The sequence below is a fragment of the Nesoenas mayeri genome (assembly GCF_963082525.1).
Source record: "Nesoenas mayeri genome assembly, chromosome: 8".
Classification (NCBI taxonomy): Eukaryota; Metazoa; Chordata; class Aves; order Columbiformes; family Columbidae; genus Nesoenas; species Nesoenas mayeri.
The window spans coordinates 22,811,497-22,828,281 of NC_137554.1; the positions used below are offsets into that span (position 1 = coordinate 22,811,497).

Here is a 16,785-nt window from a genome sequence, read left to right on the forward strand (position 1 = left end):
TGTTACCTTTGGCATGGTGCTAAATGTTTCCATTATAAGCCAGCAGTTAATACTGGTATTAAATCAAAAGGCAAGCTGGGAGGAGGCGCACACAGAGCAGAGGTATTTCCAGTGCTGCACAGCATCTTCTGAGAACAGTTAGTGTAATGTCTACACTGCAGATACCACTATGCATATCCACTTCTCTCTAAAAAAAAAAATAGCAGCAGCCCACTAAAACATCAAAGAAACACATGACACAAGACATTATTGTAGCAAACTAATGTATTTTCAAATTTTGCAACAACTACCTGTGTCTGTTAAAAATGCAGGTCTCGCATCATGATGTTAAACCTTGTACGTGGGGTTTAATCGAGCACAATTAAGGCAAGGCATTTGAACACATCTTCTAGCAAAGGTAAATAGAAATGGATGGCTTTGCAGGCACAGATAGTCAGAGACTGGGCCTGTGCACTCCTCCTCTTCTCATGTTTGAAAATTTGATCCTGAAAACTGGGTCGTGGAGGCTGAAGTCAATGTCACCAGTCTGCAAGCTGTTTCTGTAAAGCCACTGAGGCAAAATTAGGGAAAAGCTAGAGTTACAAAGCTCTTCTCCAGGCCAAGCGTCATAGAAAGAATTCACTATGCAGAGGATGCTCAGAGTTATCTGGAAAGCTGCTCTAAGCAACTTTATCGCCAGACATTTTGCCATTACTCCAGGGATCAACTTTCTGTGTGAGCTGGTTGGGCAAAGTCTGCCCATGTCTTCCAGGTGACTCCAGGCACACCTCCTCTGAACAAATCAGACCTGCAAACAGCACTGTCATCCCAGCCAGAATTAAAACTGAGCTTTCCTAAATGCAGCTTCCTAGTTCAGGCAGAAAGATCAGGTTTCTAGACCTGAGTGGGCTCAAGTCCAGCCCAACTCCATCTGCTCCTCCCATGCCTTGCCCCTGAGACAGCCCAGTTCCTCCCTGTCCATTCCACTCTAGTTTAGTATTTTCCACGTAGCTGGTACCAGCCAGAAGACTCTCTGCACTGTAAGGCATCAGCTATAATGCCTTGAATCTTTATACAGCAGTAAGACGAGTTGTTTGAAAGCCTTCATAAAATTGTAAGCAGATAACTGATGAGAAGAGAAGGTTTTATTGTGACATGACTGACAGCCTCAGTGAAGGGTATTTACAGTCTGACTCCGATTACTAAAAACACCATGACAGGTAGAACTTGATGTGGATGTATAATGGGGAGACAATGGGGAATTATGACAAAAAGAGCTCATTAAACATTTCACTTTTTAAAAACAGTTTATCTCACATACAGAACCACAATTTCTAAGTGGAGCCTGTACCACTTAACACAAGCTCTTTGGGGTAAGCATCCTTTCTTTTGCTGGCTAGATGTCTCTTCTCAGTGAACAAAGAGTAGGAAAACTGGTCTAAGGAAGGAGCAGAGAGCAAAATAGGAACGAATACAAGGAGTGTGTGTTGATATAGATGAAGGGAGAGATACTGGGAGGATACTGGATACCATGGAAAGAGTGTTTGGAGCTGAGCTGCATGCCCAGCAAAGGAAATTTGCAAGGAACGGATGCAGCAAGGAGATGGGGAAATACAAAAATTATACCAAGTAAGCAATCTTTTCATCCCAGTGTCAGAGAAGGGACTTGGCAACCAGCCACCACTCATAATTGAGTTCAGTGGGTACGTTCAAATTCTGAGATCTGAGACTCATTCCTTTCCACTTCATTTGCACCGTATTTACGTTACTCGATATCAGTGATCACACGGAGTCACGCTACAAAGTACTTCGACACTTTCTGACAAATGGCCTCATACAACGGCACAGCATTGTGTAAGTACATTGGCTATCTTGATGCATATAGAATGCTGAATACTTCTGCTTCATGGCACCAGCATGAAGATGCTTCACACCTTCAGCCATGATGGGATCCCACGCACACAGAAAAATATTTGCCCAAATGGTTCTGGTTTCTTAGGAAGCTATATCTTTTTGAAAATCAGTATGAATTATGCTTCTCAGGTTCAAAGCAGCCTTTGCAAAAAGGATTCTGGCTATTAGTGGTAGATCTCACCCCACCTAAGTTTAACTATTTAGAAGTTACCACACCTGCAAGTCATTTGAAGTTCCTCTGCAGCACAAAATAACAATGTCCAGATGTACATTTATTTCCACCTGAGAGGGACACCTCACACAACAGGAGGAATTTCCCCGTGAAGTTGCTATTTCTCTCCACTGGCTACAGAGAGTCAAGGGTGGAGAGCAACTGGATGGCTGCTTCAGTATCCCTCACTTCTATGTGTGGAGAATAGAGATAACTTGCCTGAGAACACACCAGAGGAAAAAAAAAAATCAATCTCTGTCCAGGGAACGTGGGCAATTCAGTTTGAACTCGAGCAAAACTTGCTGCGTTTTCATTAAGTGGTGTATTTATTGTCAGGAGAGAGAATTCATGGTGCCTGAAACCCATTAGGAGCTACAAAAAGTTTCTCATTTTATTAATCCATTATGAAATTAATGAAAGCAAGATCTCCTAATAAAGAAAGTGTCCTTCTATGTTTCAACCAGGTAGATGAGCTAGATTATTTGCCCTCAGATTGAATTTTAGAGGTTTATATAATAATGACAGCTATAAATTGAAATAAAAATTATGGCAATTGTCTCAATGACAGAGAGTCTCAGATGTGGATGGGTAAGCAATAAATCAGATGGGCAGTGGAATATTAAATTGCTAATTTTAACAGCTAATGCTGGTTTTCTTTTTTTTTTTTTTTAATACATACTAATAAAAAGATTAAACCATCTCAGCTACATATGTCTTCCTCTACCCTTTTTCTTCACAGATTGAAGCACATCAGCTGTTGGGAGAAAAAGCTCTAATGACTTTAACCATGAAATAACAACAACAACAACAAAATTAAGTCTGTGAACAGCTACATGGAGATGACAGTTTAAATATATTAGATGATTACAGAGTAGGTTCCATACGACCTATATCTCACAGTCGTGCTCTTTACCAGGACAGTCTAATACCAAAGTGTCTGCAGACATGATTGCAAGTGTATTGTACACCCAATCACACTGCAATGACCTAAATTACATACTATACCCAGAGTAAATTTGAAACATCGCTGAAGAAATAACAAGAAAGTCTCAGGAAATGTACAGTGGAAAAATTGTAACACTGAACTATATGAGAAATGAGGGAAAATCTACAGCTATTCCGTGCCCAGAAATACCTTAATTAGTTATGCAACATGAGTTATTTAGTAGATTTTCCCAGACAACACTGTGATGCCTCCCTCCTCCTAGTGGCTTATCATGAAATATTTATGGCAAGTTTTGTTTGTTTGTGCAAACCACAGAACTGTCACAATTCAGGCCCCCAACCAGCCACTCTCCAGCATTTATCTTTTTTTTTATTCGACATTTTGGTCTTTGTGCTCAGTCCAAGCTGTGCAAGTTCCCACATCTTCATGCAAAAGGAGGTTCCTTCTCTCCTCAGTACAGGCATTTTCCCCATGCTTACAGTAGGCTGAAATTCTTGACCTTTTCCTTTGTTTTTCTCCATCCTCATACAAACCCTCAGAAATACTAATTTTCTGTGTAGCCAATATAATCAAGCAATTTCTCAAGGTATCTATAGCAAAAAAAATATATTAAAGAGAATAACCTGCCATTCAGAAAAGGCATGCCTTGTTGCTAAGACATCTTCTCTCAACCACTGGTTCCCATTCCTTATGCATTCTGGGAATAAATGCTTTACCTCCTCAAAATGCCAATACATAGAAAGGGAACAGAGACATTCGGACACAACAGCATCTTAACCCTATTTTTAATAGTCTGTTGTCCATATAAGGCACAGGACAGAAAGAACTGAGTCTGTACTGACCATTAACCACTAGAGCACTACAGAAATAATATGTAGCAATATTGGGAAGAAATATCCTTGTGCTGATTACAGCCCACAAGAATCAGGAAAGCAACGCAATACATACCGAAAATATTCTGCCACTTGGCAATTTGTTGAATGAGGTCTTTTTGCACAGTTAATCTTGATGTAGTTCCTTTCAGAGTTTCCCCACAGCTGTTGGAACCAATGGCAATCACACGTATCTCTGCCCTACAACTCCACAGCTCTCACTAAGCTGCCATAGAAGTTGATTTTATTAGAAAAAGAATTCCTTTTCTATGCTGTATGTTAGGTTGTATTTTGATATAACTTGTTTGGTTGGTTTTCTTCCCAAACAATGGAAAAGTAATTCTAATGCCAATTCTCATTTTTTGGTAACATTTGATTTGAAGCTCCTTAAGAAATCTTTACTTATCAGCACACCGAATTCACCAGGAAATCTTCTGAGAGGTGTAAACATTAGAGCTGCAGAAAATCTCCACAGAGGTCACAGATAATGTTCTGACATTCCTTTTCCCAATGCCACTTCTCTTGACCTCCGCTCTACTCAGGCCTTGCCTCTCTTTTTGTCCTACTAAACCAAGCTGTAAGGAGCACAACATACAAAGTACAGCTCTGACAGAGCACATGGGAGAAAATGCAGCCCATGCTCACTCCGAGTGACAAACCTTGCACAGCATTTGGTAATAGAGGAACCCTTCTAATCCAGGCAGCAACGATTTGTGCATGAACAAGAAGACTCACTGTCAACTCTTAACCACGGATAACATATTTATAACTGGTGGCTTTCATAAAAATTAGTCAGAAAAGAGAAAGGATATTTAAATAATGAATGAGATGGATATAAGTGACAGCACAGCCCTTGTTACTCCAAAACAATCCAGTCAACCCGTAACACATCACTGATAAAATTCACATCACGAGGAATGTTCCAAATGTTACATACAATAATGAAAGTCACAGAAGCTAAGAAACACACATTCTTTACTGCATATAAATAGGGAAGATACTTACACTTACAGGTTGACTTTTTGGCACATCATAAACACCTTCCTTCTTCTGGCTGGTAGGAACCTGCAACAGCAAATGAAAACTAAGGTCACTGCCCAGGCAGGCTTGATGAAAAACTGACATCAGCAATTGATATTTATGTAAAGAATAGCCATTTAATACTAATGAAATCACGGATGGTTCCCTTTTCATCCAACTAGTGCCATTAACAGTGAAGACAGTGAAGAAATAAAACATTTATCTGAATTTTTTAAATCCTCAAGCCCAGCAGTGTTCAGAAACGAGATTTTTCATTCTCAGTTAATTTCAGTTGCATTACATCCAGGTGCACTTGGATCTGCTTCATACTTAAATGCTTGCTTTTTTCACTTTACTTGGGGGTTTGAAGATGCACATGGAAGTCACGATCAGGTCAGTATGTCATCTTCCTCCATGGCAGAGATCCCAAACAGAGCTACTGATCTGAGGGAAAGAGACGTTTGGCCTATGGCGTTAGATTTCTTCCTTCCAATTCATTTAATAATCTAAGTCAAGTAAAGTCATAACATCATAACATGTATCCCTGCCATGATTGGGCCCTGCGGCTGCTCTAAGCGATGTTTGGGTACAATGCTGCAATTTTTACTAAGGATTTATTGGCCTGACAGAGTCTGACACAGCCAGGGAGCTGAAGCCAACAGCCTCAGATGGACAGGGGATGATGCACTTAAAAAATTTGAATGAGTCTTTAGTTGAGTCACGACTTACACCTTGGGCATTTATAACCTGTTCATGTAAATTCAGTCACTTTGTAATACTGGGCTTTGCTTGCCCAAGGACTGCTGGTTTACATATTTATACTTTGAGATCATATTTCTTTTCCTTCTTAGAAGCACTGAATGTCTACTGTAAATGTCACAAGCAAAAAGAACAGTAAAAACGTGCTCTAAACTGGCACAAATACTCTAAGTAAATCAGTTCTACTTTTCCACTGAACAAGGGCATTCAGCATAAGAAGATTACATTTCAGACATTAATGAAACCTCACAGGTCAATAGGAGAAATGATATTGCAGATATGACAAAATAATTACCATTTCTGCTTTCTAAGACATTAAATATCTTAGAATTCTGATATTAGAGTAGGAGTGGTTTACGGGAAGCTGAAGTAATGTTACTTATCTACTGAGATGTGCCATCATTTCTTAGTCTGTGTAACATATCGAAAAATCTTTCTATGGTTCAAACATTCTTTTACTCATGTTTAAACAGCAAAGTCTTTATGGGAAACCGTTCATCTTTAATTTGGTGCACACTGCAGGAGTTTGTCAAGAGCACGAGCACAGAACCCTCACAGAAACTGAATGAGCTTTTCAAAAGATCTCTTCTATTCCTATCCCAGGAATGACATTCTTGCCTTGGTTTTCTCAAAGTACTGACCACTTCCCCTAAACCCACTAAAATCACATTAGATACATGAAACTGGTAACAGTGGAACAATTCAATTTCATGGAAATTACAGCCTGCAAAGAGAGAGCTTTACATGACAGTGTAAGAACAAAAACCAAGAATGGTCTATTTAGTAAGTCATTGGAACGCTTAGTCTTCATAAAAAGAGGACAACTGTGGTAAGATAAACTATTTATAAACTGTCATCAGGCTGCATTTTCCTCTTTCTCTCTGGAAAGCTTCCCGTTCAGTCATTCTCCTCTTCCTCCTTCCAATGTTTCTATGGAGTAATCCTAATTTGCATAGGCCCATCCACAGCTTATTGTGGAATGAGCATTTCCCTGCACTATCAATCTCTCCTTCACACTCCAGCTTACAGTTACATTAGAGAAAAGCTCCTGACTTTTAATATCAAGACAGAGAAACTTTTCCAAAAGACATTTTTCTCTCCTGACTTGATACCGCCTGTCGTCTTGTTGTCTTTACTTGCCATCCATCATCACACTTTTTTTTGCATTGCTACTGAGACTGGGGGTCGGCAAGTGATTTCTTCTGTTTTTTCTTTGATTAGCAATATCAGCAAAGAGGTACCAGCACTATTGCTGCTGACAGCTCTGTCTCTGTGACAGGCTGTGATCCATTTTGATGTACTTGTATCTTACCGGCAATACAAGCACCGCAACTCAGAAACCCCCATCTCAGATTGTCAACTCCTCATGGAGCAGAACTTGCCTCTTCAAAGAGGCCAGTGCTGCTACATACACGATACAAAACCACCTATCACAATCCCATTCCCACCTCACTAAAGTGACAGGCAGGAAAGGAGATGGTATTAAGACATCTGACACTAGGTGAGAGGATTGGCACATGCTCGGCAATCAAGTCCCTGCCTAACTAACACATTAGAGCAAATTATATAGACAATATTAGAAGAGCAGACAGACATAGACTCTGGGGTAATGTATTAAAGAAAGGTGACAGACAGAGAAAGAATGCTTAAAAAGAAAATTGTGACCTCTACTATGTTAAAAATAAATAGAAATTGTCACTTTTGGTACATATCTTCCACCTCCAGTTACCCACTGGGTAGAAATCTTTCCAACAAGGGAGAAGTGAATTCTTTGCATACCAGCTCTTGGTTGAAAAAACAGAGCAGCACCAGAACAAAGATTTGGTGAGGCTGAAGTGAGGATGCATGAGGTTACTGAGGAGATGCAGGTTTACTGAAGTGTACTATAAGGAAGCATTTGTAGTAAATAATAGAGCTGGCAACAATTTGCACCAGACTAAAACAAAAGAACAAGCAAACGAAAAAAGAGGACCTTTTCTAATTCAGTTTTTAGTGGACGGTGTTGAGTTCATCAAAATCTTGGAAGAGAACCAATTTTGCCAGTGTAAGAACCACAGATTTTCAGCAGGCCAAGAGCTCACCAAGGCCATGGGAACTTGGAAGCTCACAGCTCTGGGCAGGTCTATGGTAGCGATACTTCAGCATATGTAATTTACAATAGATAATAGAAAAAGACTCATAACTCCCTCATCTCAATGTTTGCTGTATTCAGGGTGTTGCCTGTAGCAGATACAGAGAAGAACAATGCTAGATTGCCTATACTGAGAGTATCACAAATATCTTCTGCGTCTCAATGCAGGAGAAAAAAACTTCATCACATGCAGGCATTGCCATATGAAGCCCTGAGCAATTCTCTGGTGACTTCCAAGACAGTAACAGCAGCACCTTGAGATGAGACAAGACCTCACTATATGCTCAAAATCTTCTATCCCCATTTTAAGAAAAACTAAATTCCCAGAGAGTCCTCCTGTTTTTTAGGCCATTCCTCAGAACACATTTCCTACTTCTTTCCTCCCCACCAGAATTTGCTCTAAGTTCTCCAAACACTGGCAGCGATGACCCCATTTTACCTGGTTCTACAGGTTCTTCTCTAAAACGTCACTAAAAGCTCTGCACTTTCATGAACAACAATCAGAACACTTTGGCCTGAATGTAGTTGCCATGAGATTTTTGTTTCTCGCATAAAAACATAGTACTATTACATAGAGTAGTAATTTTTTAACAGATACTTTCCTAAAGATAGCAAAACTTTCAACACTATGCGGTAGAAAATTTTCCACCTTAGGCACACTCTCACCTTGAGAGTTTTGCATGTCTTGGTCTAGAGATGCAGAAAGATGCACATTCTTAGTGTGTGCAGTGGATTGCCAGAAAATCAACAGAACAAAGTTAAGCGAATCTCATCTTAATAACCCTGTGATGGGGGTCTATAAGATGGTTATTTTCTAATGTTTAACTTGCATTTCCCTTTTGCTTCTTTCTATTTTGGCTTCCAGCTATTCTACCTTTTTTTTTTTTTCTTTCTTTCTTTATTATCTTCCTACCTTTTCTATTACTTTAAAAAAACCTTTTCATTTTTTTTTTCCTTCCATTCTATCCTTGCTTTCTCTAAATTATAAAAGCTTTTCCTATTAGCAGATCAACTCATAGTACAGCTAGAGGAAATGCTTAATCACTGCTTGAGTCTCCTGCCCCTCCATACTAAATGATTTCCTCAAATCACAATTTTTACAGCATACAGAGATTTCTGTCTCCACATTTGCCTCTGGTATATGATACAAAATGAAGTACATTATATTTTAATAAACCCTGTATCGATCCCTTGAGGATAAACTGCATGACAAAAGATTATTTTATATTGCTTTCAATGCAATTTTTGTCAGCGTGAAGAATGCAAGCTTGGGCTCTAACATAACATATGCACTCAGAAAATATTTTCCCCAGTCTGGGGGATACCCACTGAGAGCTCTTAGGTTTGCTCAGTTATTTCCTTGGTTATCCAGAAAGAAGAACAGTACCATCAAAATGTCCTTCTAAGAACTGCTTGGATGGTCTGTCCTCTATCAGATTTCAGTATCCATTTTTTAGAATAGGTGTTTCAAAAAATTAACAGAAAAAAACAGAATTCACTATTCATCACCTTATATGGTGTACTCAAAAGTTTAAGACCTTTCATGAGTTGACAAAGTTAATAAAATTTGCAGAAGCTGAAATGACAAACAACAGAAAAATCACACCGAGCCTGGCAGATTATTCATGTCATCAGAATGAAATGTCAGACATTTTCGTGATGAATGAGAACTAATAAAAGTGAACTATATATGAAATGTACTTTACTAAATGCTTGGCAATTGTTTCAATGAAAACACCGAAGTTAGCGATTTTATACCTGATAAATGTTTTCTTCCGTTTCAGGCTCACGGATCGGCTCGTGTCCAGCCTCAAACACAATGTACTATGACACCAGCCGCCAGAGAGGAAAAGTCAGAGATGAAACAGAAGGGAAAAAGGCGATTTGGAATTCCACGTAAAAACATAGGCAGGCATTAAAGAAACAAGTTCAAAGTACAGGCTGGCAGCAGGACAACCCATTTGTTGGAAAGCGCAGAGTAAGGTTGTTTCATATTTCATAAACCAGCAGTGAATAGACCTAAATCTCCCCTAATGATCATTAGAGCAACTTCCTAATTCTTTCTCACTAGGGAGACCGCCTGTGGCCCAATATTAATTTTCTGAAGTCAACGTGAATGTTGCCTCTTTTACATAATGGCAATTATTTCCACATATATTTATTATCTATGAATAAAAAAAGCTAAATTTGAACTAGAAGAATAGGCTGGTGCTCATGTAACAGGCCACATGCAAAAGGCTGTCACAACACTTTTTTAGGTTCTTGCTTTATTGTGAAGAGCACAAAGTAAAACTCCTGACATTACAAAAGCTGAACAGTAATTTAGGGCATCCTAATTCTTATCATCTTTCTTGCTGCACCTTAGGCACTGTTCAACATTCACTAATGGTTGAATCAGTTTCTTTTGGTGTGCCTCCCACTGACATGCCTAAGTGGAAGAACACAAAATCTCCAGGAAAAAAAAGGTAAACTATCATCTATTTTGTTTCAGCACAAAAACACGAGAGCAAAATTACATATTTTTCTTCTTCACACTTAGTAGGATATTGGACATGAATATATTGACATCTTTCTGATAATCGCCTTCGCTCCCAGACATTTTGCTTGGATAAAACAAGACTTAAATTTCAGATCTCTTATTAAACCACAGCCCAAATGGCAACAAGGGAATGTGTTACAACATCAATTCCACTGTTGTTTTTTTTATTCCAAATATTCACCCTCTGAATTAAATTCCGGCCCCATAGAAGCCAAACCCAAAATGTCAATTTATTACTATTGGAACAAGATGTTATTGTCTTTATTCTCAAAGTCATTCCCTTTTTAGTTGGAGTTCATATTAAAAAGTGATGCCAAATCTCATTTGGAACTTAAAATCTGGAATCACGAGCCACATTTTAGGAAATATTTACAAAATATTTAACCTGATATATTCTATAACTGAAATATTCTATTGCATACAGATATACTGTGCCAGGACTTACAGCTTTATCTCTAAATATTCTACTTTCTGTAAAAATTTGCAAGTTTCTCATAAGACCTCTCTCAGTAAATTTCAAAACATCTTGTTAAAGGTTTTGGCTGTGTTTGAAGATAATATGTTATCTAATCATTTCTGAAACTCCAAGGCCATACAGCTTCAGAAATTACCTGGTACACAGGATCTTCTACATCTTCTTCCAAAATTGTCTACAGCAAAGTAAGAGGACAGGCAGTAAAAGCAAAGAACATAAACAGTAGAGATAAAAGAACTGTACTCAGAAATTGAAGGACAGCAAAGAAATAAGTAAACTGGGCAGGTAGGTATATAGTTTTCATTCTTTAGCATACAGATAAAGTCACATTATTGTTCAAAGTAACTTTATTAAGTTTCATCCGAGTTTAACAATCTGCACCTTATTCGATTTGATTCCAATATACGCATTCGGAAGTATGTTGAACCTTCCCTAAATTATAAGACTGTTAAAACCTGACTTACAACACACTGACCATTAAAACTTTCCTTCTGCATTAGAAGAAACACTATGGGGGAAATGAACAGAACATTTCCAGTAGCTAAACACATTCACCATGCCCCAAGTGATCGCTTTCGTCACTGTTTAATCCTACTTCTGAGCTCACGATGGCTGTTGCGTTCATATTTGTCCATTTGAAGCTAGCACCAGTCAAACCCATTGCTGTTAAGAAATGCTGAGGATGCTCAGTGCCTCTTTGGAGCAACTTTTGGGGAATACGCCAAACCACATTTTTTCTTGGCAGTAGTCTAAGCTTATGCGTGTACCTGGTATACCGCTTGTTCACACTGTTTGTCCTTTTGTGCCTTTTTTTCCATTTCTTCCCTTTGTTTCAGTTCATAGATGAGCTGAAACAGGTCTCGCAAGTCCAGAATTACAGGTTCAGCCTACGGAAGCAAAAAAAGGAAAGAGAGTTTCTATATGGGAAATATACTCCTCTTATCCCATCCTACTGATAGAGCAGTTACAGCATCTCCACAATCAGAAAGAACTGCATCCACATTTAATTTCTACCTTAGCATCCAGGCTCAGGTTAATTTCTACCAAACTATATTTGCAAATTAATTGTAATTATGAATATAAAAGGTGTTATGAATATAAAAGGTATATATTAATATAAAACCATATATATTAGTGGTTTCTCATACAATTAAATTACAGTAGACTATATGCAAAGTAGCCCTTTGGTATTTATTACTTTCTACTTAGATGAGTATAGGGATATAAACAAACCTATTTGTTTCCAGGCTAGTTTAGTTGGAAAGGAAAACAGTAACTGATTATTAAAAAAAAATACATCATGAAAAGTCAGAAAGAGTGAAAAACATTCCCTTTTTCCCAAGCTGTTTTCATTAATTTGCTATTTAAGAACATCTAAGCAGACTCTTGTGACAACTCTAGCACATAAACAATCTTGTATTGGCCTCTTGAACTGCTCCTTATGAACTCAGCTTTTCTACTGAGTTGCGCTGTACAAAATGACAGTCATCTGATACTTACTGCCTGGGCTGTTTTTATTGCCACAAATCTGTGATTTCCCTCCTTTCCACATACATATCCAAACGCTCGATGGTCTGTGATATCCTTTGCGATGTATGAAATTTCATGAACTGCATGGTGGTGCTGTAATAGCTATTAAAAAAAAAACAAACCACAGTAAGAAATATCCATCAAAACGTTCCATTAAAAAGCTGTACGATTTCTTTTTCATCAATGCTTTATCTGGATCCCAATAGCCCCATGGAATTACAACAAACATACATAACCTGGTACCAAAATCAATTAATATTTGAACTCTCTAAGATTATTCTCTTTTCATAATCTAGCCAAACTTGACTTGCTTTAATAATTTGACTAAAATCTTCAGCTGAATATTTTTTTTTTATCTTTTGATGAGATACAATTCAACAGAAAATACCATGCTATCTGGCTACTACCTACATAGCATCCTAGGTATGGAACCAATATTTGTGGGTATATAAAAGCAGCAGAAGCACCTGTAGCTTCATACAGGGTGAGCCCGGGTACAGACAGATGTGCAGGGGCTACAGAGCCAGAGCTCAGATATCCAACCTTGGTAAGAACCAGCACCAGACTTGCTTCATCTCTGCAACACTTCCCATCAGCTAGCAAGCCATATTCCATTTAAAGCAGTAGCAGAACTCCACAAATGTATTTTTCCCAGAAAATTCATGGAAATGCAATTACCTAACTTGAAAACAATGCTAAAGGCAACAGCTGACATTTAATTTAAAATCCCACTTTGGTTAACTGTAATAACAAAAAGACTCAATTTTGTTTTAAATGCATGAGCAAAACTCTCCCCAGAGTGGGGACATGAATCTGAGACTCCTAGAGACATGTCCTGGAGTGCCAGCAGCTTTGTCACTTTGGACTAAGTAGTATTTTATTACCAAAATAATATTTAAATGTTTCTACTTAAAATAATGTCCTTGAAAAGTTTATCTAAACCAATCTATTAGTTTGGATTTCTACCTTCTGATATATAGACCTGCTCTTTTATCATCTAGGGATAATGCTATTTCTGAGAGCAGGCAAAGCTTCATGGAGAATTCTTTTGAGGTCCAGACTCCTGCTGGTTTGGAGAAGAGCACATTTTGAAAATCAGCATGGTATCCAGGCAATCTCTAAACAACCCGTTATTTTTGGAGGTTGAAAAAACATTTTAAAATTCAAAATTGGAGAAGATGTGCATGTGTAGAAGCAAAAAGACTGAGTGCATGCAGGGCAGGTGACAAGCGATGAGACTTCAGGAGAACACGGACTGAAATTTAAAAGGAGAGGCAGCACGTAAGAGACAGACAACTACATATGAAACAAAAGGGTGGACGTTTTTTACTTTCATTTCACAGTAAATGATTCCTAACTTCCCAACATCGAGATTGCTTGCTCGTAGGAAAATGGAAGTGTTGCCGTTGACTTCGGGCTGAACGTGGCTGAGCTGAAGGTGCGCTTCAGACTCTCCCAATGTGTTAAGCGTTTAAAATTAATGATGAGATCTTACTTAGATAATACAGGGATATTGATTTATTAGGTTTTTCTGAAAACCAAGTTGCATGCTATCTGTTACAATGAAATGAAATGTTCCCATCTCTCTATTCTGCATATGACAGGGAGCGTTATCTCTGGCTTCTATTAAATCAAAGTTCTTTGACATTGCTTTATTGATTGCAAGACAGCGTTTTGCACTGAAATTAAACTGTGATCGGATTTCTTCCTCATGGAATTAAATTTGAAGATCACTCTACCATGGAAAAGTATCACCCACAATGTAGGACAGCAGATGGAGACACTCCAATTTATTTGGGAACCCTCATTAACCGTTCAAAAATCATTACATTTTTAATGGTTATGATATTTTACATACTGTATCAATAGATGTACAAATTAAGTAAAGGTGACTGCAACATTATCCTTTCACATATTTTATGATATGGAGTGTTTAGCAAGAGTTTTTCATTTGTTTGAGGGATGCTGAGTTGGAACATACACATGAAATGCGATGTTGCATACACACATCTGTACTCAAATGTAGCAACAAGCATTCCTTCAAACCTCTATTTTCACAGCCTTGATCTGATGTGCCCTTTCTACACATTCCAATGCTTGATTCCAATTATTATTTAAGGAATGCCTGATTCTTTGCTCATCGTAAAGCAGAAATGAGACTCCTGTTGCAATCAGTAGAGATTTACCATGATAAAATGCAAGACCAGAACTGCACCTTTTCTGTAAATCTGTGTTCTAAGGATCAGCCTGATACCCTGCACAGCCCTTCACAGCAGCGAGACATGCAGGAGAGCACAGGACAGCAGAAGGGACAGCAAGGCGAGAAACACCGTCTCATCCAGCCATCCAACAGAAACCCAGAACTCAGACTACCTATAAATACAAGGTCTTTGCATGTTCTGATTAGATTTGCACCTGGTGCATTCTCACAGATTAATCTGTCCCACAAAATGAGACAATCCAACAGAAATGGCACCTTTCCCTCAGTTCGTAACCGCTCACATGTAGCCACCCCCTCGAGATACTTGATATAAACAGTTCTGAAAGGAAAAGAGACAGAAGCCACAGAAGATTGCTTCTAGCAGAACTGCTGCTCAGTGCTCAACAGTCAACATTCACAAGCATTCTGCCCCCATAATATTTTTTTACATATCTTCAAGGTTTTCCCATGACTTCATCCTGTCTCTAGCAGGTCAGAAGCACATAAAAGAATTTTTTCATATGACACCCCCACATGCCCATGCTGATGGGTTCCATCACACACTATTTTATGTTTTGACTGTATCTTTGCTGAGCGCTGCTACGAGCCATTTACCAATTCATAAGTGAGGTATCAAATTGTTTTGGAGGGCTGCAGTAGGACAGAACAAATTATAGACAAGACTTAATTTATATTATAGTTCAATACAGTCAATTAAATATTGCACAGATTAGAAAGTAATTTAACATTTAAGCTTCAGTTGTTAAAAAATCCACCGTACATAGCCTCCAAATTATTTTAGGTCTCCTGTGACTCTAATCACTGTTGCAAACATTGAGGTTTTTAAATGCAAGCACAGATAACGTTTCACAATGGATAACTAAAACAGTCCTGTGATGCACAAGTCCTTCTTTTTAGGCTAAACATGATGTCATGATTATATTTTATTCAGACACTAGAAAGCTTTTTCCTGGTGTTAAAGAAGTCCAAAACACCCCCATTCACCAAGGCTGCCGTCCTCCCTCTCCCCCTTAAGTTTGCTCCAGTCTCTCCCACCAGCCATTATTTTCTCTCCTTTTTTCCATCCTACCCCCTGCTTCTCCTCTTCCCCCAGGTTGCTCCCTGTACATCACATTGAATTGATTTAGCTGCCTCTGAGATCTGTAGCGTTTCTAATTTTCCTCAGGCTGCTTGGCACCTATCATAAATTTTTTCACCCCTTATCCTCATCTTGCCCCTTTATTTCCATGCTGTAGCCTCCAGTGCCACTAAATCAATTAAGTCAATCAATTAAGTACTTGGAGGGTCCAGCAATCATGTCAAATATGTGAGTTAGATGGCATGAGAAAGTCACTGCTTTACTATCGCTATTTCTCTTTTAATGAGGTTGTCTATTTAGTGGAGCCTGGGGCACAGTGTTAAGAGCCACAACAAAATAATATCCTGCAAGCTGCAAAGCCTCCCATAAACGCTGCCCCACTGAACGCAGGAAGCATGTATCAGACAATACCGTATCTACAAGGACAAGTTTCACAGGGATTTAAGTTGTGCAGCCTTTCACCTTGAATAACTAAACAGCAAGCCCATTTTCAGAGAGGTGCCGCTGTTTTAATGTCCATGTCAAGACTGGGGTTGTATGTGACAGACATGGCCCAAGCATCCTCTGCATTTCTATTCCTCTCTATTCACCTCTATCACATTTGAATAAGAGACAGCACATTTGAAGCGTCACGTAAATCTTCCCAAACATCAAAAAGTGACTCACTAAACTGCAAAATCCTTAATGGATTCATAATAAAATAACTTTATGGACTATAGTTTCAGTCATGCTGCTGTCTACCTGCAAGTCCTCTGTACTCCCACTGATGTTGTGATTGCTCAGCAGCACATTAGGAAATCAGGACCTGTACATTTAGGAAGATCACTGAACAAATCATGGAAACTGAACCTTATGTGGAAAATTACAGCAACACCCTCACAACAAGCTTAGCAAGCCAGAAGCACAATAGTACACTGACCATTATTCACTGCACCACATTAAGCGAAAACAATGAATTGCGAAACACGTGAGTGGTTCAGAGATGAATTTTATCTCGCTGCTGCAAGAAAGGCTGGAGTGGTACAGGTGTGTGTCTCTTCTGCTACACCTGTGATACTGCTGTGCTCCCTGACAGTGCTAAGATGTTCATACCACAGCACTTTGTCACAC

At 38.8% G+C, this 16,785-nt stretch overlaps 1 protein-coding gene across 4 annotated transcripts in view; it reads right to left on the reverse strand.

The window, feature by feature from the left end:
• Positions 1 to 16,785, reverse strand: part of DAB1 (DAB adaptor protein 1) — a gene marked incomplete at both ends in the record, with an annotated part of 111,120 nt that overhangs the window by 23,621 nt on the left and 70,714 nt on the right. For 2 of the 4 annotated variants that reach the window (XM_080348392.1, XM_080348394.1), the window contains 5 exons: positions 4,928 to 4,987; positions 9,591 to 9,656; positions 10,983 to 11,021; positions 11,614 to 11,733; positions 12,347 to 12,478. In XM_080348392.1, the coding sequence (XP_080204518.1) occupies positions 4,928 to 4,987; positions 9,591 to 9,656; positions 10,983 to 11,021; positions 11,614 to 11,733; positions 12,347 to 12,478 (417 nt within the window). The remainder of the gene's footprint in view (positions 1 to 4,927; positions 4,988 to 9,590; positions 9,657 to 10,982; positions 11,022 to 11,613; positions 11,734 to 12,346; positions 12,479 to 16,785) is intronic. The other 2 variants (XM_080348395.1, XM_080348393.1) reach the window with 2 other exon arrangements.